The sequence below is a fragment of the Ursus arctos genome, unplaced genomic scaffold, assembly GCF_023065955.2.
Source record: "Ursus arctos isolate Adak ecotype North America unplaced genomic scaffold, UrsArc2.0 scaffold_15, whole genome shotgun sequence".
NCBI lineage: Eukaryota > Metazoa > Chordata > Mammalia > Carnivora > Ursidae > Ursus > Ursus arctos.
Genome location: NW_026622819.1, coordinates 28,769,315 through 28,794,213, shown reverse-complemented (window position 1 = coordinate 28,794,213; position 24,899 = coordinate 28,769,315). Strand labels below are relative to the sequence as shown.

The following is a 24,899-nucleotide window of genomic DNA, read 5'->3' as shown; positions in this document are numbered from 1 at the left end:
ATTTTATTAATTTATTTGTCAGAGAGAGAGAGAAAGCACAAGCAGGGGGAGCGGCAGAGGGAGAGGGAGAAGCAGGCCTCCTGCTGAGCAGGGAAGCTTGATATGGGGCTTGATTCCAGGACCCTGGGATCATGACCTGAGCTGCAGGCAGACACTTTACCAACTGAGTCACCCAGGTGTCCCCCAAATTTATGACTTTTTAGGAAGATTAAACACACACACACACACACATACACACACGAAAAGCCAAATTGTGCTGTAAGATTAATTCTATAAATCAAGATGAGAAGAGACTAAATAAGGCAAGAAATAATTACTTGTGAAAGAATTTGTGTGGCCAGTAACTATTATAGTACTTAGAGGAAAGAGAGAGCTCTTCAGGCTGGGGTGGTTGGGGAGCTCTTTAGGAAGAGAGGGATCCAATTTGAAAAAGCTCTGAAGGCAGAGGTCATCTTCAGAATGAGCAGAATGGTTTCAGAACAAACGTACAGAAAGAGGACAATGCAATGGGCATTTGCAGTCAGGGGTGAACTGACAGTCCTATCAGAAGATCAGAGGAGGAGAGAAGTGACGTGGGATGCTCAAAAGTGGGTTAGAGTCAGACTGCAGAGAATGATTCTCTGGAAATGCAAACGGACAGTAGGGAGCTTATAAGATTTGGGGGCAGTAGCAGTATGGAAGCCAGAGGAGCTGGAAATAAAAGCTGTGTAGAAGATGGATGGAGACAGGGTGGGAAGGAAAGAGAATGACTTGAGATAAGGCACCTAATTAGAAGGGCTTTTCAATAATCCAGGTAAGAATATTATTTAGGAACTTTGATTTAGAATGGTGGCAGAGAAAATGAAAAAAAAAATGTTAAGATAGAGATGTGAAATGTTTTCAAGGCTGAAGGGGCAGGCCAAGCAGATGTAGGCCCAGAACTGAGGTTCAGGATGAATGAACAAAGTCAAAAGCTATAGGCTTAGGAGCCTAGGAAAACGGAAACCACACAAGTGATAACTAGTAAAATGGGATTCTAGTAAATGCATGTGTTGTATGATGGCCAATGCTGCCTCGCTATCTTCTGGTACCTACTTTCATTCTCCCCTTTTTTTTTGGGGGGGGGACCTACTTTCTTAAAAACTCTAAGGACTTTTATTTATCCTCTAGGGGAATGGGCAGCTCCATTTTATCAACACAGAACAAAATGATGGCCACTTTTCCCTAATGTGAAATCTAATCCAGCCTGGATTCTGGTCAAAGTACCCAAATGTTGTATATGAAGTTTTAACACTGGGTTCCAGGAGCCCTAGAGTTCCACCAAGATCACCTAGAAGGGCTCAAGTTAGAGACTGAGCAGAAAGGGGTCCAGGCTTCCTCTCTATGTTAGCACAGCAGCTCCATTTTTATCAGTTTTATGCACCAGGATTCTGCATCCTTTAAGCAAAAAAGTTCTGATGCTCAAAAGAAAATGTTTGAAAACCACTATGTAGTAAAATCTCTCTGGAGACAAAGCAGCATCCAGGAGCAAAGGATCTTCCCAATTCTCTATCAGTGACCCCACCTTACCCCTCCACCCCCTTTGCAGGTCACAAGCTAGAGAGATCACAGTCACCTGGGCCTGCCACAGGAGGTTCGGGTTTGTGCGACTTCAGGGGATCCAGTCTGTCCTTCTCCAGCTGTTTCCTTGTACTCCGTTGGCGGGGCTCACGGAACATAGGCAAGGCATGAGCTACGAGAAGTCACATTTGAAAAATTTTATTATAATAATAACCCTTCCATCCAAAAACATAGCTGAAGCATGACTAACTTGAAGATGAAATGGAAGTCATAATGACAGCCTTCATCTAATAATAAAAGACAGTCTTACTGTAACCAATTAGCCAATTTTGTCTGAGACCAGACTCATTGTTCACCTCTCCTGGCAACTAACAGCACTCAGGAAATCCTGTCAAATACTGTCACGGAAACACTGGTGAGGCTCCCCATCGCCCAAACCATGGGCAGCAGTTAACCCTAATTTTTGTGGTTTTGAAATGAAACACTTAATGGGACTGCTTCCTATTTTTTTCTTACAGGACCCAAATGTGAATGATGCCAGCAGCTTGCCTGTCAGTCCTGACGTCTCCTCGGACGCCTCACCAACACTGGAATCACTTCACACGTTTCTGAAATGTGACCACCTCTCAGGAGGAGTTGACAACACTGAGTAACCGGAAGGGAGAAGCACTTCTCCCCCTGAAACTGGGATAAAGGTTGCCCTGAATGCACGGGGGTTCCCAGATCTCCTGACATGGTGACTTGATGGGGACTTTTCCCTACTTCTATATGGTGGACAAAACAAAAGGAGAAGAATCAGAGTAGTATTTGTCCAGTTGCTATTGGTTGTTCACTCAATGTCAGAATTCAATTTTATAATATAAAAGAGTATATGAACGTAAAAGGGAAACAGTGATATTCTGCAGGAGAGCAGGAAGGTGATTGGGGAAAAAATTAAATAATGACCTTTTTTTGACCAAAAACCGTATTAGAACAATTTCTTTGGATCCTTACATGCTGAGTAAAACATCCTTCAAAAGAGAAAACGTTTTTCCAGGGGAGGAGGGGAGGGAAGGAAACGGATTAAGAGGGGTTCAAAGGGAATTTATAATATGAACGGCAGAAATGTCTAAAATACCTCAAAAACTCTTCCAGTATCCCCCTCCCCCTAGCACCACCAGCTGGGGCCAGGACCATCTCACTCACCAGTAAAACTCGCCTGCCTTGAGTCAGGGGAGCTGAGAAACACAGCCACCCGTCACTCTGTTGGGCAACACGACACAACAGTATTTTTAGGAGGGGGAAAAATAGCTTTTCACTTCAAACGACTGGAGGAATTTAAGTAGGCCGCATGTAATTACATGAGCTAGACTGGTTGTGACACTGACTTTAACACTTCTACTCTTGCAAAAAGTGTCACGGGATCTCCTTACCGATCATAAGCTCCAAGGGACTTGGTCTTATAGGAGACCCACCACCAGGGAGAAAAACCCAGCAGTACAGCGCCCCCTGGGCTTTAGACCAAGGCCCTGATAAAGTCCACAGGGCATCTGCTCATCACAACTGCTACTGCAGCCAAGATGTCCTTCCTAGCCACGACCTGTGACAGGTCTGAGGCCCTGGCTCGGAGCAACACAAATCCGCCAGGTTGACAAGGTTGTGTGACAAACCTGAGAGAAGGTGCTCATTCTGGTAAGATTTCTGGTACCAGGTAGTTCATTGTGTATCTAAATGTCTCTGAATCTATTGTCAGTCTCAGAGAGAGCTGAAAGAGACCTTTCACCTAGTCTCCTCCCTCTCCTGATAAAGTTCAGTTGTTCAACATCACACTGCAAGTCACTGGTAGAACTGGACAAATTCAGGTCTCCTGATTCCAAGACCAGCATTCGTTCTTGTTTATTCTTAGAACAGATTGTTATTCTTTAAAAGGCTGCTATGGAGTAATGCATTAGGCTCAAATAGGCTTTTCCCTTTTGGGTTGAAAGTTACATGAAATTACCCTGTCTCTGTGATGAGTCACAGAAGCTAAAGCGGTTAGCTGTTACATGACTCGCAGTCCTGTCCACATGGTATTTTGTAATATATGCCTGGACTCTGAAGACTTTTTCTGTCTCTAAAGCTATGAGATCAACACCACACTACAGTAGAAGGGAGAGACGATGGAGAGACCATGCTAACAACTTACGGGTGATGATGTAGTCCTGGGTTAGAGTCTCGGCTTGTTTTGCCTTCCGCTGGGTTTTAACCACACATAATTTTGCTCCCCTGGGGCGGGTAAAAGCACATTATTTTCTTTACTTGGTCTTGTAAACAGAAAGTCACGTCAAAAGCATTAGATACTTTCAGGAACACACTCTGTGCACACCATCTCGCCAAGTCCTTGACTTTCTAAGGGATGGCAACAGAAGGGGCCTTGGTGATAAGGGATTAAATTTATGGGAAAGCAAGTCTGTCAGTCAGTGGTTACTACTGAGTGAAAGGGTTGAAGAGGTAACTGGGCCACAGAACACTAGTTTAAAAAATCTATAGAAATAACTTAAAAATTTAAGATCTGAGAGAGATATAAATAAAATTAACCAACCTTTTCACCCTGAAGGTCACAGGGTTCAAGTTTTATTTTATTCTCAGATGAAAGCAACCTGGGTGGTCTACACCCCAAGTGGCATTTGTCCACATCTCAAATGTAAGAGTACAAGTGTCTGGAACTGAGTCGGCTTGGCAGTGTTGCCACGGGGCAACTGCCCAAGAATGTGTGGGATTAAACCAAAAGTCTGATTAGAACATTTCACTTCTCCTTAGCAATAATGAGCTATCCCTCTCAGGAGGAGCAAATACAAATAAAAAAATTTCTTCAAGATTCCAAACATAGTAGCTTCCAAATGGGTGCTATCAAATGGGGCTCATCGTTTTCTCAAGTGAAACAGACACTCCCTCATTCTAATTACATTAGCATTTTCAATTTCTTTATTAAAAAACAAACAAAATCCTATTTGTTCTTAAACACAATAAAAACTTTATTTTATACGCCAAGGGTTCCAACGCTAGTCCACAAAGTTCCAAGGGAAAACAGGACTGTCTGCTTCTATTCATATCCAAATCACAACAATGAGTATTCATTAATAGAGGAGGAGTTTCCTTTCCCCAAAAAGGATGGGGGACCTCAAAATAGGTTTATGGGGGACCCCAATGAATTTAGCATGTGAACTTTAATACTAGCTAACCAAGGTTTACTCTAAAGAAAGAGCTAATCAAGTACTTAAGAGAGAAACAAAACCATCCTTTTTTGGGGTTGTGACAAATGTTCACCTTTGTGCCCAAAGAAAATGAAAATAATTGAGGAACTGATGGAGCCTCCAGTGGAGTTTTCAGACTTCTGAAACACATTGGGATGTTTAAGTCTAGCATTTGGGGTGGGCATGGGGTCGAAGAAGAAATTAATTTGTGCTGTCCCCTTGGCGGAGAACAACCCCCAAAATCCAAACCACTACCTGATAAAAGCCCAAACAGAAAGGGAACAAAACAGACTGTTTCCATTTCCTGTAAGTGGTTAGTTCCCTGCTTTGTTAATCCCTTACATGTATCACTGCTAATGCCATGTCCAGGGTGGTATGCAAAGTGGGCAAGACTTTTTCCTTCTTTGCACTCAACATTTCAGCCAAAGTACTGAAAATCCCCAGGAAACTTTCACTTTGAATTCTGTCTGGATCAAGGGCAATATCCAAATCCTCTTTAAAGTACAATACCAGGAGTTTGAGGCTTTACTCCGTGCCAGCTGCATTTTCTAAAAGGGTGGATCCCCATCAAAGGGAAAGATAAAGAAAAGCAGGGTGGGGAAAGAAGCCCTCCCCCCAGTTGTTGTCATCCATCTAAAACAGGCAATACTTATGAAATACCTCTGGCTCTTGTTGGGGTCATAATAGACTTTAGCCAATCCATTTCCAGTTCCTACCATGATCTGGTTCAGCTTTGGATGCCACAGGCAGCGGACAACACTCTGAAAAGGAAAGGCATGGTAATCAACTAAAGAAGCCAGATAAAAATGGGAAAAATCCTGCTAGTACTTTGATAGCTAGTTTACTAAACCGAATATCATCCTGATGGCTACCTGTAATTTTTAGGACATTTTCCCCCTAAACCATAAGGTTGTGTCCCTGAGGTTAGGTTCTATTCCATCACTTGTCATATGTGTGATATCCTTTAAAAATGAAAAAGATGTTCCTTCCTGACACCGCTCCTCTCTTCTCCTGACAACCTAGAAACCACAAAGTTAGCTTTCCGCAGCTCCATTGCCATGTGAGGCTGGCATCTCAAAATGCTAAACCCACATAACTCAGTTCTGCTTACCACTGAAGCAGATTTAGATTTCAGTGTTTCATGCTTTTATACACACAATATGTCCCTCTGGACAGCAGATTGAAGCCAGGTGCTTATTGTTTTTAGTTCACAAAGGTCCAAATCTCATAAAGCTTTTTCAGGAACAACACATATTTGCAGGCACTGAAAAATATCTCCCTATCTATGAGATAAACCAGCAGGATAATAGCAGAAGTAAAACAGAGATACAGCATACAAAGACTTGACATTAACCTGAATGAAAAACTATTTAAGAGAAGGTTCACTGGAAGTTATGATCCTTTGAATTCATTACTGGTAAGGAAAAGAAGTGGTGCTCTGGGGTCGAAAAGAATGAGTTCTCGGTGAGAACTACAACCTGTTTTTAATTTTTGTCTGCAGTAAGAGGGCCAAGGTGGGAGGTTTAGTAGGGATGGAATGAAGGGGGTAAAAGATAAAGCTGAAATCAGTAGGCAGAGACACCATGTGCTAGGTTCTGCAGATCTCACTCTGATAGGACAAGTATTGAGTGGAAACACCAATTCAAGATTAAAAACCATCATGTGCCAAGCAACGTACAAGGACTAAGGAGAAAAGGGGTTCAATTAGATACCGCTATTTTAGGTTCTAAGAGTAAAATGAAAATAATAAAATTCCTGCCTTTCAAATCTATCTCAGGCTGAATTTCTCTGGTTTCTTTTCCCTAACCATCCCACTCTTTTGTTAAGACAGAATATCTGTGAATCTCCTCAATCCCTTTTGATAGAAATTCTGGCTCCCACCTGACTGGCAAGAAGTATGCATATAGTTATATGGTCACAAATCCTACTCTGAGATTCAGGAGTAACTGAAGAGGAAATGTAAGAGTGTGCAGGACTTCTAATTCTGATCTGACAATATTCTACAAGAGCGCTTCTTAAGCTCTGCACCACTGATGACAGCTGAGATACTGCACTGAGAAAATCAAATCAGAGTGGCCGTGTTTTCCCGGTTGGGGGGGGGGTAAAATTAGGTTCAAAGGGCAGGTTTTTACAATTTCAGGTGTTCTTTCCACAATTTTTCTTAAATCTATGGTGCCTGCTACCCAGTGTCCACTAGCAAGTGCTAAAAGATGATAAAACACACAGTAGTGAGTGAATATTAACAAAAATCCTTGAAAACAGTATATCATATATGGTTTGGTTTTGGGGGGAGGGTTTTCATTTCTTACATATGCTTGTGAAACCTACTCTATAATGCATGAGTATAGAAGATACATTTTATCTTATAAAATGTGATTGGTTGGTAAAATGGAATGAAGTACATCAACAGTTCATGATCTACAACACACAGCCTGACTATGGGTGCTCTGCCACTGAGATTAATTTGAGAACCATGCCTTGGCCACTGGAAATTTCCAAATGGTCATGGCCAGGTATAAGGAAACATGAGAAGAGTCACAAACTTAACTTCATAAACCCTATCTAGAATAAGTTCATCTGAGCCAATACTCATCTCCTTCAAATCAATGCTTACATGTTATCACCCCAAGACTGCCCCATTTAAAACCACACTGCACAACTTTCCCTACTCTGTTTTTTCATTTTTCAAAAGCATGTATCACCTTTTAACATAATATATAATTTATCATTAATTATGCTTATTATCTGCTTCCCCGATGTGAACATATTTTCTACATAGGCAGAGATCTTGGTGTGTTTGGGGTGGCAATGTATCCCAAATGCCTAGATTAATGTGTGGTGCTCAATAAATGTTTGTTGATGGAATGACTTAAAAGTCAGAGTTCACCACGCCTAAATGGATTGCTTTGCTAAGTGGAGTTAGAGATAATTTCCCAAGTTAAAATCATTACTATCTATGGAGAATAATTTTATTTCTCTAGATTATCATACTCAAGTATCCTACAAACAAGCAGGGTTCGTTCCCTCCTAATGTGGTCCTAAAAAGAAGGATGTGCATGAAACAGAGAACAAGGGACAATAGTAAGAGGGGCTTTCAAGGGCCTTCAGAAATCCCAGCCACCCACAAATGGCCCCAGGACAATCTCAAGGACATAGTATTAAAGTCATTTCTCTTCCTTGGTTCTCTGGAGGTCTGGCTAAGCAGTCTAAGATTACTGGTTCTCAAATATGTTTTCGAGTGAGCAGGGTGCAGAATTGGAAAGGATCCACAATGAAGGCCTGGTAAATTCCAAGACACCCAGCCAAATAGGCAGTTTCCAGGGGCAGCAGGTTACTGTTACTCTCTCCCTCTATGCTGAGCGTGTAAATGTTAGAGAGAGGCAACTGCCCAGGCCAACAGACCAAGACCTGATTGCTTTCTAGGTAGTCCAAACTCAGGGCACTGCACCTCTATTCCTGTTCATATCCTCTCCTCTCCAGAGCTCTTAAGACACATACATGGATGGTTAGCTTAAAGCTCATGGAGAAGCACATTTACTCTCCTTTTCACATGGAAGCAGGGGGAATGCAAATAAGACCCCTTGAACTAAACAGTCATTCCAGAGCTCCATCCACTGTGGCGATGAGTCACCAAAGCCGCCAATGAGGGCTCTGTGAGCAGTCTAACTTAGGCAGAGGACACTTAAGGCTCAATTACCCTAAGACTGGTTATTAATCAAATACTACAGGGATTCCAAAACACGGAATGAAGAAACAGAATTCAAAGTCAAAGGTGGGTGGGCCTTTTTTGTTTATTAATATTTATTGTGTGTGTTTAGCTAACCTTTGTAAACTTTGCAGCTAATGCGGCTCCGCACTTTGTCCTGTCAAGGAAATGCATCATATAGCAGAGAGCTGGCCATCTGCCAAACCAAACAATCTCTGAGACAGCAGCAGGGCTGGGGAGCAAGCAGAGCTGCCACGCCGCTAACTTGTCAAACATACATACCGGGCTTTACTTAACAACAATGGGACACGTGCCTGCTAGAAACCCAAGGAACTATCTGAAGACATATGAGCTATAACTACTTAGAGTGCATTCACTCCATCAACCATCCACCCGAGCCTTCCTTTAGACTCTGTTCTTGAGGAGGTGTGTCTGTGGCTGGAGGTTGACACAGTCAGACCTACAGATTTCCTGAGCAACGCAGCAAACAGAGGGTCCTGAGCACGTCTGAGTGGAAGGACCAGAGAGGAAAACGACACAAGAGCTACCCGGATCTAAGAGAAAGCCTTCACACTGTATCATGAGATTCAAATGGCAGAAGCCCACTGTTGTGCAAAGAACTAGATTCTGAAATTAGTCTGCGTATTTTAATACGCTGATTTGCTTAATTAAATTGATAAAGCATTTTTATTCCTACCCTAATCTACTTCAACTTACCAAAACAATGTGGGTCCACTAATGGCTTCCCCTAGCTAATTAGGCTGAACTCCATTTTAGCATAAAATTAGATGTAGCCTTGTAAACCAAAGCCTACCTTCATTTTAGCATTGTAATTTGGCAGTGCAGAGTAACCACCATCTGCCCCAAAGGTACTTAGCTCCAGCAGCAGCCATAAAGAGACGGTAATGGGGCTGGAGATCATAAGCAAGATGACAAGAAGGAATTACAAGACTTTAATGTACTTAACACAGAGATCTTTCTTCTCTGCAGAGACCAAAGAAAAAACAGGGGTGTGGGCTGGGGAAGAAGAGCGCACTGTGTACAAACAGCAGTGTCGATATTCCAAAACAGGAATTTTGGAATTATCCCTTAGCAAAAGTAAAAAGGCCACAAAAAATTCCAAATAATTTATTTCTGTGGTTTTTCTGGTTTACTTTAAGTGAAATCATGGAAGCAAATAGAGGAGAAGGAAACCAATGAGAGAAATGAATTTATATTTTAGGACACGGTGGAAAGGGAACTACTAGGTATCTGGAATTTTATATTATTTAAAGTAATTGAATCCTTGCAACAATACTGCAAAATTAGTAATATCCTCATTTCACAAGAACAAGAAACTGAGGCTTGTGGGAGGGTGGGTAACTTTCCTAAGGCCACACAACTTATACTGAAAGGAGCTGGGATCCGTGGGGAGGTTTTCCCAACCCCAATGCTCATTCCCTGATACTACTTAATTATGCAAAGTCCTATTTTAGAAGATGGGGAGGAGAGATGTGGGAGATCTGAAATCATTTCTAAACCCACCTAAGCCAGAAGTAGAAATCTTGAAAGTTTATATTAAAAGGCAGATGGTATAACTAAAATCATAAAGGAAAAGGCTCACTACTACCCAGGTCATAAATGTTACTATAAAAGAAATCAATGCCTGTATAATATCTTAGGGGTCTGTAATGCACATATCCAAACACCACCCTTATTCTACTTTACATGCTAAAAGAAGCCTAACATCCTTCATAATTTTATATCTTAAACATGATTATGATGAAACACCATTTCCTGATTCTTCCCAGCTGCTGAGCCACACTGTAAACCAAACTCCATCTGGTTTTTCATGTTTGGTTTTTGTCACATAGTACAAGAATGGATAAGCTACCTAGCGATTCCTTGGGAGAACAAGCACTTTCCAGAATTTTCAAATAAGGAGCCTTACACCTGTCTGTGAAGGAGACTGTCACAGTTTTGCAGACCTGTACAGAGGCAGCCTCACGGTCATGGACATTCAGGAATATCCATTGCATCTGAATGGCTGTGTGTGCGCTGATTTCCAAGGCTAAGATCATAGATCAAGATATGAGTCCAAAATAAATAAAAAGAAGGCAGATGAAAATGGAAAAATACTGGAGAAAGAACTTTCTTCAAATTTTCACAAGCCCAAGTTCTACTTCACAGAAAGAAAAACTGCTTTCTGCATTAAAATATTGAGCGAGGGAGGTAGAAGAGTAAGATGAGAATTCTTTATACCTTTCTAGGCTATTTGTCCTGTCCTGCCAAAGCTATGATTTCTCCAAATTTGGATTATTCTGCAGCATGCATGGGTCATGAGGCTTGGCTTCATCCCTCTAAAGTTCAGGAAGCAAACCTGGTGAATAAGCCTCAGTCTCCAATAACTAAGACTCCTCAACACCCACCTTATCTCCATGGAGACATCCCTCAAATGGAAAAAATTAAAGACAGACATTTTCTCTGCTCTTCTTTCTAAGTACACACCTATCCTTTCTTCTTCCTCCACACCTCCTCCAACTCCAAGGAAGTTCTACCACAGGGCCAAACACATAGCAACTGCCATTCTTTTCTGGAAATCTTCTCAATCTTCCCCCTTTCCTGCCCCAAGTAATTTTCTGATAAACCTGATAGCAGCTCACTTGTGTGTGTGTGGGGGGAAGGCCATAGCATTTCTATAAATGTAGGGGCTGCTGCAGAAAACCCAAACAAGGAAGTGTTGCTCTATACCTGCCATAAATATTTGATACAGATGTATGGATTATGACTTTTAAAAATGAGCACCTAGTTATCAAATTAATTCCCACCAAAGCCATGGAAAATTCATTTATTAAAATCTTTTCATTTATAGCCTACGCTCTAAAATTAAGGTAATTGCTAAAGCAGCAAAAATCTGAAACCTGGTAGTTGTCCTTGGCACTAAATGAATCACATCTGTATCTGATAATAAAAATGCCTTAAGAATTTCATCACAACAAAAAGTTCTCAGAGAAAATGGAAGGTCTCTTGGGTAAGAAAATTAAATACAATTTTCTTCATCTAATTCAAAACACTAAATGTTAGTTTGCTCCAATCCACTTATTTGAGAAGAATTCACAAAGGAAAAGAAAGCACAAATAATGACTGAACAAAATCTGGTAATTATTCTTATTAACGACAGTCTGGGAGCAGGAAACAGGCGGCTGGAAGCTGAAGTCCACAGGATGAGAGACACTGATGGCGGATCCTACAAGGCAAAAATCCCAGAGGCCCTACACCACAGTGATCCACATAGAAGCAGCACTTACTGGAGGCACAGTCCCAAAATTCTAGTGGAGCTTCCCACTGGTTGGCACAGGATGGGTTGCAGGCAAGTCTTCAGGCCTGAGATCTCAGGCCTGAGACGGGCATAGGGCACTAGAGCCTTCGGCAAATCGGTTACAGCAAAAAGTACCCTTATCTGTTTATACCACACATTATCATTATGAGCACCAGGTTGAGAAAAAGCTTGAGAGACACTACCTAAGGCCATGCCTCTCAATCTAATCTATGCAGACCCAGGCCTCTTTACCCTTCTTCGTTCATCAAGTTCAAGATGGCCAAGGCCATACATGAAAAACCCACAGCTAACATCATATTCAATGGTGAAAAGCTGAGAGCTTTTCCCCTAAGATCAGGAACAAGACAAAGATGTCCACTCTCACCACTTTTATTCAACATAGTACTGGAAGTCCTGGCTAAAGCAATCAAATACGGGAAAAAAAAAAAAGGCATCTACATTGGTAAGGAAGAAGTAAAACTTTCACTATTTGCAGATCACATGATACCGTATATAGAAAATTCTAAAGACGCGACCAAAAAACTAGTAGAACTAATAAATAAATTCAGTAAGGTCACAGGAAACAAAATCTATATACAGAAATCCATTGCATTTCTATACATTAATAATAAAGTTGCAGACAGAGAAATAAAGAAAAAATCCCATTTATAATTGTACTAAAAATAATAAAATACCTAGGAATAAACTTGATCAAAGAGGTGAAAGATCTTTACTCTGAAAACACTGATGAAAGAAACTGAAGATGACACAAACAAATGGAAAGATATTCCATACTCATGGATTGGAAGAACAAACATTCTTAAAATGTCCACATTACCCAAATCAATCTACGGATTCAATGCAATCCCTATCAAAATACCAACAGTATTCTTCACAGAACTAGAACAAATAATCTTAAAATTTGTACGGAACCACAAAAGACCTCAAATAGTCAAAGCAATGTTGAAAAAAGAAGAACAAAACAGGAGGTATCACAATCCCAGATACCAAGATATACTACCAAGCTGCACTAACCAAAACAGTATGGTACTGGCACAAAAATAGACACAGATCAATAGAACAGAATAGAGAGCCCAGAAATAAATCCACAATTATATGGCCAAATAATCTTCAACAAAGGAGTCCAGAATATGCAATGGGAAGAAGTTTCTCCAACAAATGGTGCTGGGAAAACTGAACAGCTACACACAAAAGAATGCAACTGGACCTTCTCACACCAAACACAAAAATAAACTCAAAATGGATTAAAGACCTAAATTTAAGATCTGAAACCATAAAAATCCTAGAAGAGAGCATGGGCAGTAATTTCTCTGACATTGGCCATAGCAACATTTTTCTACATATGCCTCCTGAGACAAGGGAAACAAAAGCAAAAAGAAACTATTAGGACTACATCAAAATAAAAAGCTTCCACACAACAAAGGAAACTATCAACAAAACTAAACAACAACCTACTGAATGGGAGAAGATATCTGCCAATGACATATTGGATAAAGGGTTAAATATCCAAAATATATAAAGTACTTACATAACTCAACACCCAAAAAACAAACAATCTGATTAAAGAATGGGCAGAAAACCTGAATAGACATTTTTCAAAAGAAGACATACAGATGGCCAATAGACACATGAAAAGATGCTCAACATCACTCATCATCAGGGAAATGAAAACCAAAACCACAATGAGGTATCACCTCACACCTCTCAGAATGACTAAAATCAAACAGACAAGAAACAACAAGTGTTGACAAGGATGTGGAGAAAAACATACTCTTGTACACTGTTGGTGGGCATGCAAATTGGTACAGCCACTGTGGAAAATAGTACGGAGGATCCTCAAAAAATTAAAAATAGAATTGCCGTATCATCCAGTAATTCCACTACTGGGTATTTACCAAAAGAATACCAAAACACCAATTTAAAAAGATATATGCACCCCTAGCTTATTGCAGCATGATTTACAATAGCCAAATTACGGAAGCAACCCAAAGCCCATCAATAGATGAATGGATAAAGAAGTGTGTGTATATATATACACACACACACACACACACACACACAATGGAATATTACTCAGACATAAAAAATAATAATGTCTTGCCATTTGCAACAACCGAGATGGATCTGGAGGGTATAATACTAAGTAAAATAAGTCAGTCAGACAAAGGCAAATACCACGACTTAGCTCACATGTAAAATTTAAGGAACAAAACAAAGAGGCAAAGAAAAAACGAGGCAAACCAAAAAACAGACTCTTAACTATAGAGAACTGATGGTTACCAGTGGGGAGGTGGGTTGGAGGATGAGTGAAATAAATTAAGGGAATTAAAAGTACACTTACAATGATGAATACTGAGTACTGTAAAGAACTGCTGAGTCACTGTATTGTACACCTGAAACTAATATATCACTGTATGTTAACTACACTGGACTTAAAATTTTTAAAAAGATAGATATGGGCATAAAGATAATAACCATAAATCCTCTGTTTATATGAATAAACAAAGCACAAGTAGATAAGGCTATTAAATCCCTAACTATACGATAAGAAATATACATGATTAGATCTTGGAAATCATCAACTATGTATGTGAAACCAAACCAAACCAAATCATACAAAATAGGAAAAACCAAATCTTGAAAAATGAACTATATAGGATATGTAAAGCACTATTTATCTTAATATAGTATGGGTAAAAATGTTTTACAAATCATACTCTTTTACTTAGCCCTTTGGGGGTCTCACAACCCCTCCTCATACATGACAAAGCATTATCTATTACCCCAAAAAAGAAAAAAAAAAACACTATCCTGGGATATGTGTTAATTATAGACCTCTTTCTTCCCCACACTATATATAATTGTGAAAGTCTGGCCAGAGCTCCAATAGAACAGCTGGAAAACTTGTTACTGAAGATCGTTCATCAAATTCAGGTTGGGAGAGGAAAAACTGTCACAGAATATCTTACAAGACATAAAGTCCTTCACTGGTCTGCTATCAGTGGGACATAACACGGTGCTGGGGTTAGACAACAGCACTAGTCATTATCGCATTGTATGTTTTCTCATGGTATAAAGAGTAGTGTGCCATTTTGAACACCTTCAAACATCTACAAAATCAAGTTTTCTTTTTCTGATATTTTATAAAGGAGTCAAGTATGTTTCTCCTTCAGGGTTGTATTATGTAGTGGCTAATTCTTCATCCAGTTTTGCCATTCATGGCAATGATATTTATACAAGGAAATACAAATAAGTTTAAATACCAATGAAAAGAACACCAAACACAAGAGTGCAGAGAAGGAAAAAATGTTTCTATTTAACCAAAAGGGTAATAGTGACTCTTGCTATTGTTTTTGCGGGTCCAGAAAGGGAAGCAAAATAGTAAACAGAAAACATTTCTTTGAAACTGCTATCACCAATAAGTAGTAGATGCCTTTTAATATAGCACAGTATAGGGTTAAATGCCACTAGAAAACGAGTAAACTATTAAACTGAACAAGCCCTCCTTGTTGTCCTCATTCTTTTGCTTTCAATAATTTATGAAGCCTAGAGCAGCATGTGATTGGCACTTCAACTCGATGTAACTCTCAAAATGAGATCATTTCAAATTGATTAACAAAGAGATAATTAATTACAGGAAAGACATCTCACTATAGGTTTTGAATGCATTCCTACAGCAAGCATTATTTCAAGGAAGAGAATAGCTGAAAAGAGAGTATCAGAGATAACAGAAATGTTGAGAAAATATGACCCACAAGGAAATGTTAAAAAAAAATAGCTAAGTTTGGTTCTCTTAGACAAGAGAAGACTGAAGAGAAACTTTATAACAGAGGAAACAGAGGATGTTGACCAGCTGTTCTCCAACTCCATGAGGACTCAAGTAAAGGATGTGGGCTCTAAGCTTAAGAATGTGAGGCTAAAGTACAGGAAAAAAATAAAAGAGATCTGATGGTAAGGGATTTCAACAACAGGAATGAACTCTTTGGGAGGGTTGTAAAATCTTCTGTTAAAATTAAGTCTAAATTTCACATAGAAGAATTAAGGCATAGTTCTCAGGTAAGCAAGGAGATGGACTCCGGAAGGTAATATTGAGAAACTAAACTAAGTATGCTTAATGCCAGATGGCAGCTGATTAAGCAAAAGCCAGTAGTTTCGCCTGTGGCACAGTTACGTCGAGAGAACACACCACCAGAGTAAGAGAAGTGACTCACACCAGGATCAATGACATTATTTTACTTCCTACAATATGAATGTCCCTGCAAATGTGCAGGGATCTTAGAAGCTTCCTCCTAGGCACATCTGCTGCAGTCTGTACTAGTTCATTATGTATTTTCCATTATCATTGTAAAAAAGGAAGGAAGGAAGGAAGGAAGGAAGGAAGGAAGGAAGGAAGGAAGGAAGGGAGGGAGGGAGGGAGGGAACTGGTTTTAGGTGAGACAGCGGTAACATTCCACTCAGTCTCTCCTTCCGAATGCAGTTATATAAGATAGAAGGCATGCAGCACCTATTTGAGGACTCTGAAAAGTAAACAGTAGTAGATAGATTGGGGAATTAGTCCATATTCAGAGTATCACTGAAGAAGAAGTGAGTTTACTATTTCCCTTACTCCAGTTCTTCCCCCTACCTACCCCCCAAAATCTGTGATGCACAAAATATCAAAATTTTGAAAAAGACAGCTCAGTCCAACTCAGTTTCCCTTTTGCCTTAAGCTTTAGTATGGCTTGGCACAGCCCTGTTACTCATCCCATTTTTATTCAAAATATTGGTATTTTATTCACCATGGATTTTTTTTTTATTTATTAATAATGATTTTTTATTATATTATGTTAGTCACCATACAGTACATCCCCGGTTTTCGATGTAAGGCTCGATGATTCATTAGTTGTGTATAACACCCAGTGCACCATGTAATATGTGCCCTCCTTACTACCCATCACCGGCCTATCCCATTCCCCCACCCCCCTCCCCTCTGTAGCCCTCAGTTTGTTTCTCGTAGTCCATAGTCTCTCATGTTTCATTCCCCCTTCTGATTACCCCCCCTTTCTTTATCCCTTTCTTCCCCTACTGATCATTCTAGTTCTTATGTTCCATAGATGAGAGAAATCATATGATAGTTGTCTTTCTCTGCTTGACTTATTTCACTAAGCATTATCTCCTCCAGTGCCGTCCATGTTGTAGCAAATGTTGAGAACTCATTTTTTCTGATTGCTGAGTAATATTCCATTGTATATATGGACCACAACTTCTTAATCCAGTCATCTGTTGCAGGGCATCTCGGCTCCTTCCACGATTTAGCTATTGTGGACATTGCTGCTATGAACATTGGGGTGCATATGGCCCTTCTCTTCACTACGTCTGTATCTTTGGGGTAAACACCCAGTAGTGCAATGGCTGGATCATAGGGTAGCTCAATTTTTAACTTTTTAAGGGACCTCCACACAGTTTTCCAGAGTGGCTGTACCAACTTGCATTCCCACCAACAATGTAGGAGGGATCCCCTTTCTCTACATCCTCTCCAACAATTGTTGTTTCTTGCCTTGTCTATTTTTGCCATTCTAACTGGCGTAAGGTGGTATCTCAGTGTGGTTTTGATTTGAATTTCCTTGATGGCTAATGATTTTGAACATTTTTTCATGTGTCTGTTAGCCATTTGTATGTCTTCATTGGAAAAGTGTCTGTTCATATCTTCTGCCCATTTTTTGATTTGTTTATTTGTCACCATGGATTTTTTGCATTAATTTTCATTTTTTTATAATGTTGCATTAAAATGTCATTTATCTTGACTACTGAGTTTTTTGGTACCTCCGTAAATTTTGCGCTTGAGCCTGACCCTAGTCCTGGCCCTGCCTCAACCCATGTCTCCCTCTATTACATAAAATTTTAGCCTAAAATGGACCGCTAGACCTAAATACAAAACATAAAACTTTTATGAAAATCTGGGTGACCTGGGGGTCAGTCAAGGAGCTTAGATATGACACCAAAAGTATACTCTATAAAAGAAAAAACTGACAAATAGGACTGTATCAAATTTAAAATCTTCTGTTTCATAAAAGCCACTCTTAAGAAAAAAATAAGCAACAGATTAGGAGAAAATATTTGCAGATATCCTAAAAAGAACTTACCCTAAAAAGGACTTGGTGCCTAGAATATATAATGGACTCTCAAAACTTAACAGTAAGAAAATAAACAACCTGACATTAAAATGGCAAAAAACTTGAACAGGTGCTTCACTAAAGAGAATAATAATAGACAAAGAGCATATGAAGATATTCAACATCATTAGCCATTAGAAAAATGCAAATTATAACCATGATGAGAGACCATTCCACACCTATTAGAATGTATAAAATAAAAAATGTCCACAACCCAAACTGTTGGTGGGGATATGGAGCAAGTGGAAAACAAATACATCATTGTATTTGTATTTTCAACACTGGTGGAAATGCAAAATGGCACTGTTACTCTGAAGAACAGCTTGGTATTTTCTTATAAAAAATAATCACATACTCACTGTATGACCCAGCAAGCCTACTTTTAGGTATTTACTCCACAGAAATGAAAACTTGTGTTCATACAAAAATTTATATAAGAATGCTCATGGCAGCTCTATCCATAATCTCTAAAAACTGGAAACAATCAAATGTCCTGTAATAAGGTAAACTGGGCTATAGCCACACAGTAGAATACTACTCAGCAATAAAATGTAACAAACCCCTGATACACACCATAGCCTGGATGAGTCTCAAAAGCATTCTGCTAAAAGAAGTTGATCTACATGTTGGGTAACTGAACATAATAATAATTAAAAAAAAAAAAAGCTGATCTAAAAAGGTTACATGAGGTATGAATCCATTTAGGAGACATTGTTGAAAAGCGAGTACTACAGTGGAGACCAGTGAATGCTAGGGGTTAGGAATGGGGGGCAGGGGAAGAGGTAAGAGAGTGGCTACAGAGGGACAGCACAAAGGAGTCTTTGGAGGGTGAGGGAACTGTTCTGTATCCTGATTGTATTGATGGTGGCTACATAAATCCATATATGTGTTAAAAATCACAGAACTATACACTTTTTATTTATTTATTTATTTATTTTATTTTTAATTTTTTTATAATGATTTTTTATTATATTATGTTAGTCACCATACAGTACATCCCTGGTTTCCGATATAAGGCTCGATGATTCATTAGTTGTGTATAACACCCAGTGCACCATGCAATATGTGCCCTCCTTACTACCCATCACCGGCCTATCCCATTCCCCCACCCCCCTCCCCTCTGTAGCCCTCAGTTTGTTTCTCATAGTCCATAGTCTCTCATGTTTCATTCCCCCTTCTGATTACCCCTCCCCCTTTCTTTATCCCTTTCTTCCTCTACTGATCATCCTAGTTCTTATGTTCCATAGATGAGAGAAATCATATGATAGTTGTCTTTCTCTGCTTGACTTATTTCACTTAGCATTATCTCCTCCAGTGCCGCCAATGTTGTAGCAAATGTTGAGAACTCGTTCTTTCTGATAGCTGAGTAATATTCCATTGTATATATGGACCACAACTTCTTAATCCAGTCATCTGTTGAAGGGCATCTCGGCTCCTTCCACGATTTAGCTATTGTGGACATTGCTGCTATGAACATTGGGGTGCAGGTGCCCCTTCTTTTCACTACATCTGTATCTTTGGGGTAAATACCCAGTAGTCCAATTGCTGGGTTGTAGGGTAGCTCTATTTTTAACATCTTGAGGAACCTCCATACTGTTTTCCAGAGTGACTGTACTAGTTTGCATTCCCACCAACAGTGTAAGAGTGTTCCCCTTTCTCCACATCTTCGCCAACGTTTGTTGTTTCCTATTTTGTTAATTTTTGCCACTCTAACTGGTGTAAGGTGGTATTTCATTGTGGTTTTGGTTTGTATTTCCTTGATGGCTAATGATGAGCACTTTTTCATGTGTCTGCTGGCCATTTGTATGTCTTCTTTGGAGAAGTGTCTGTTCATGTCTTCTGCCCATTTCTTGACTGGATTATTTGTTTTTTGAGTGTTGAGTTTGGTGAGTTCTTTATAGATCTTGGATGCCAGCCTTTATCTGTTCTGTCATTTGCAATTATCTTCTCCCATTCTCTATATTGCCTTTTAGTTTTGTTGACTGTTTCCTTTGCTGTGCAGAAGCTTTTATCTTGATGAAGTCCCAATAGTTCATTTTTGCTTTTGTTTCCCTTGCCTTTAGAGACGTGTGTTGCATGAAGTTGCTGCAGCTGAGGTCGAAGAGGTTACTGCCTGTGTTCTCTAGGATTTTGATGGATTCCTATTTCACATTTAGGTCTTTCATCCATTTTGAGTTTATCTTTGTGTATGGTGTAAGAGAATGGTCCAGTTTCATTCTTCTGCATGTGACTGGCCAATTTTTCCAGCACCATTTATTGAAGAGACTCTCTTTTTTCCATTGGCTATTTTTTCCTGATTTGTCAAAGACTAGTTGACCACAGAGTTGAGGGTCCATTTCTGGACTCTCTATTCTGTTCCATTGATCTATGTGTCTGTTTTTGTGTCAGTACCATGCTGTCTTGATGATCATGGCTTTGTAATATAGCTTGAGGTTAGGCATTGTGATGCCCCCAGCTTTGGTTTTCTTTTTCAACATTCTCCTGGCTATTTGGGGTCTTTTGTGGTTCCATACAAATTCTAGGATTTGCAATCCCTATCAAAATATCATCAACACTTTTCACAGAGCTGGAACAAACAATACTCCCAAGTTTTTCATCAAATATTCATACATCTCAGAAGACCAAGAAACAACCAGTGCTAATGTACCCTGCCTTTCTGTTCTCAATGAGCACATCCTCTAAACAGCTATGTGGAATATACTGTCTTATCACTTGGCTATGGGAAAATATACCTATTTTAGTACGTAAAAATATGTTAATCAGTATCTATCTAGAATCTGCGTTGTTTAATCCTCCCAAGAAAGTGAATTACAGCAAAACTTCATTAAGCTGATGCTGCTTTATCCAAGATAATACATAATTCAAAACAACTGCTATTCACTAGGCAACCAGCTGCCTGATTACTCTTTAATAAAAATCAGGTAATGGAAAGCTAGGTAAACCCAAAGTCCATTTTTTCCATCCCCTGCGCTTCATATTAAGAAGGTTTCACTGTATTTTAGAAGGCAGATAAATGCCAAATACGTTCTTTTTTTCGAGTTTATTTTCAGTTGGCATTTTCACTATCAAAAGCTCAAGCTGGGGTTCCTGGGTGGCACAGCGGTTAAGCGTCTGCCTTCGGCTCAGGGCGTAATCCCAGAGTTATGGGATCGAGCCCCACATCAGGCTCCTCCACTATGAGCCTGCTTCTTCCTCTCCCACTCCCCCTGCTTGTGTTCCCTCTCTCGCTGGCTGTCTCTATCTCTGTCGAATAAATAAAAAATAAAAGCTTAAAAAAAAAAAAAGCTCAAGCTTCCTCTGTGTCCTATTCCTTGTATAATCCTGACTGGGCAAAGACATCGCTGGACTCTATTTCCAGAAAACTTTTAAAGAGGTGGAACCTTGTATCAGTGAGACAGATCATTAGTCTATTCCCAGGATGATACAGAAGAACAGGTGAGTTCCTCAAATCTGCAGGGACAAGCTTTCACAAGCACAGCTTCATTAATTTGTTTGAAGTGAATTTCCAGAGTAGTTCCATTTAGACTCATATGTAAGAACAAAGACACTTTCCAAAACCAATTCTAAGGATGTCTGGAATATCCATTCATTTGAATGACCTTTCTTTTCTCTTACATATGTACAAATAATGGAGGATGATTGTAGTCTGAATGGTCAGCATGTCCCTTACACTCATAAATTAAGATAAACAGCTAGTTTTGTGAAGAGTCCATTATTTATGGCCCCATAATACCCATTTCTTCTTTCCTTTCAATCTCCTTGGATTTAAAATATCAATATATTCGACAGGTAGGAGTTAAGATGGCGGAGGAGTAGGGGACTCCTTTTTCAGCCAGTCCCCTGAGTCGAGTTGAATAGGTACCAGACCAGCCTGAACATCCACGGAATCAGCCTGAGACGCAGGAAGATACATATGGATATCTACAAATGAACATCCCCAGCGCTGAGTATTGAGGTACGAAGCGGGGAGCCGTGAAACCACGCACAGATATCGGAAGATAAACAGAAGGGGGAGGGAGCCTCCGCGCTTGGGTGACGGGAAGCGGTAGCCACTGGCACAGGGGAGCGGGCGGACTCGGGGACGGGCACCCACGAGAGAGCAGACTGAGACCGTGAGCCGGGAACGCGCACCACCAGATTTCTCACGGAGCTCCGGTGCACTCACTGGAACCAGACTGAGACCGGGAGCTCGGGAGCACGCAGGGTAGCTGGCAGCTGGCGGTGTTAGAAACACAAAGGACAGAGATGCGCCAGCCCTGGAAGTGAGGGCGGGGACGCCGGGTGTGGGGCGCACATACCGGGACGCTGCAGGATTGAGCAGCACCAACAGTAACAGAGTTAAAGTGGCCAGAACATCAGTGGAGAACAGAACGGTCCGCGATCCCTCTGTTCTGAGACAGAGGCTGAGATTCGGCCACTGCTGCTCTGTCTCTCAGAAAAGGCACAGCAAACCACCAGGGAAAGCCGCCAGAGAACAAAAGCCTGGAAATACCAGCTCACAGGGTGCCCATCCCCATCCCCCCTTGCAGGGGACACAGAGACTCTACCCAAACAGGGTTGCCTGAGTATCGGCGCGGCAGGCCCCTCCCCCAGGAGGCAGGCTGAAAAATCAAGAAGCCCACATCCCTAAGATCCCTATAAAACAAGGGCGCACGCCTTGGGTACCGGTCAATAATTTGGGCTCTGGACAACCCCGCACCCTCTCCTCATCAGAATGACGAGAAGGAGAAATCCCCCCCAGCAAAGAAAAGACAATGAGTCTGTGGCCTCTGCCACAGAACTAATGGATATGGATATAACCAAATTATCAGAAATGGAATTCAGAGTAACAATGGTCAAGATGATGTGTAAGACTTAAAAAAAGTATTAACGAAAATGTTAATGAGAATATAGAATCTCTAAGGGCGGAAATATGAGGGAATCTGGCAGAAATTAAAAATTCTATGAGCCAAATGCAGGCAAAACTAGAGGCTCTGACGACCAGGGCGAATGAGGCAGAAGAAGGTATCAGCAAATTGGAGGATGGGTTAGTAGAAGAAAAAGCTAAAATAGAATCTGGACTCAAAAAAATCCACGCTTAGGAATGTAGGTTACGGGAGATTACTGACTCAATGAAACATTCCAATGTCAGAATCATCAGCCTCCCCGAGGGGGTGGAGAAAAACAGAGGTCTAGAAGAGATAAATGAACAAATTGTAGCTGAAAACATCCCTAATCTAGCAAGGGAGACAAACATCCGTGTCCAAGAGGCAGAGAGGACCCCTCCCAAGCTCAACCATGACAAACCTACGCCATGTCACATCATAGTGCATTTCGCAAATATTAGATCCAAGGATACAGTATTGAAAGCGGCCAAGGCAAAGAAATTTCTCACGTACCAAGGCAAAGGTATCAGAATTATGTCAGACCTGTCTACACAGACCTGGAATGAGAGAAAGGGTTGGGGGGGCATTTTTAAAGCTCTTTCAGAGAAAAACATGCAGCCAAGCATCCTTTATCCAGCAAGGCTGTCATTCAGAACTGATGGAGAAATAAAGACCTTCCAGAATTGCCAGTCATTGACCAATTTCGTAACCACGAAAACATCCCTACAGGAGATATTAAGGGGGGTTCTATAAAGGTAAAAAGGCCCCAAGAGTGAAAGTCACAATCGATAGAAACAAAGACTTACTGGCAACATGGCATCATTAAAATCATACCTCTCAATATTCAGTCTCAATGTAAATGGCTTAAATGCTCCCACGAAAGGCCACAGCGTTGCAGATTGGATAAAAAGACATGACCCATCCATTTGCTGTCTACAAGAGACTCATTTTGAACCTAAAGATACAGTCAGACTGAAAGTAAAGGGATGGAATACCATCTTTCACGCCAAAGGACCTCAAAAGAAAGCTGGGGTAGCAATTCTCATATCAGACAGATTGGATTTTAAACTAAAGACTATAGTTAGAGACACAGAAGGGCACTATATTATTCTTAATGGATGTATCCAACAAGTGGATATGACAATTATAAATATATATGCCCCCAACAGGGGAGCAGCAAGATACACACACCAACTCTTAACCACAATCAAGAGACATATAGATAAAAATACACTAATAGTAGGGGACCTCAACACTCCACTATCAGAAACAGACAGAACACCCATGCAAAAAATCGACAAAGAAACAAGGGCTTTGAATGCCATACTCGACGAGTTGGACTTCATAGATATATATAGAACACTACACACCAGAACCAAAGAATACTCATTCTATTCTAACGCCCATGGAACATTCTCAAGAACAGACCATGTTCTGGGTCACAAAACAGGTTTCAACCGATACGAAAAGACTGAAATTATCCCCTGCATATTCTCAGACCACAACGCTTTGAAATTGGAACTCAACCACAAGGAAAAATTTGAAAGAAACTCAAACACTTGGAGACTAACAATCATCCTGCTCAGGAATGATTCGATAAACCAGGAAATCAAAAATCAATTTAAACAATTTATGGAGACCAATGAGAATGAAAACACAACGGTCCAAAGCCTATGGGATACTGCAAAGGCAGTCCTAAGGGGGAAATACATAGCCATCCAAGCCTCACTCAAAAGAATAGAAATATCTAAAATGCAGTTTTATATTCTCACCTTAAGAAGCTGGAACAGCAACAGAGGGACAGACCTAATCCACGCACGAGGAAGCAGCTGACCAAGATTAGAGCAGAAATCAATGAATTAGAAACCAGGAGTACAGTAGAGCAGATCAACAGAACTAGAAGCTGGTTCTTTGAAAGAACAATAAAATTGACAGACCACTGGTAAGACTTATCCAAAAGAACAGAGAAAGGACCCAAATTAATAAAATTATGAAGGAAAAAGGAGAGGTCACAACCAACACCAATGAAATTGGAAGGATTATTAGAAACTTTTATCAACAGCTTTATGCCAATAAATTATGCAATCTGGAAGAGATGGAGGCCTT

At 40.3% G+C, this 24,899-nt stretch overlaps 1 protein-coding gene across 2 annotated transcripts in view; it reads right to left on the bottom strand.

Moving 5' to 3' along the window:
- The window catches only part of WDR70 (WD repeat domain 70), a 299,029-nt gene that overhangs the window by 21,667 nt on the left and 252,463 nt on the right, over window positions 1–24,899 (bottom strand). For both annotated transcript variants that reach the window (XM_026506841.4, XM_048224312.2), the window contains 3 exons: window positions 5,412–5,512; window positions 3,704–3,783; window positions 1,595–1,711 (listed from right to left, as the gene is read on the bottom strand). In XM_026506841.4, coding sequence (XP_026362626.3) covers window positions 1,595–1,711; window positions 3,704–3,783; window positions 5,412–5,512 — 298 coding nt within the window. The remainder of the gene's footprint in view (window positions 1–1,594; window positions 1,712–3,703; window positions 3,784–5,411; window positions 5,513–24,899) is intronic.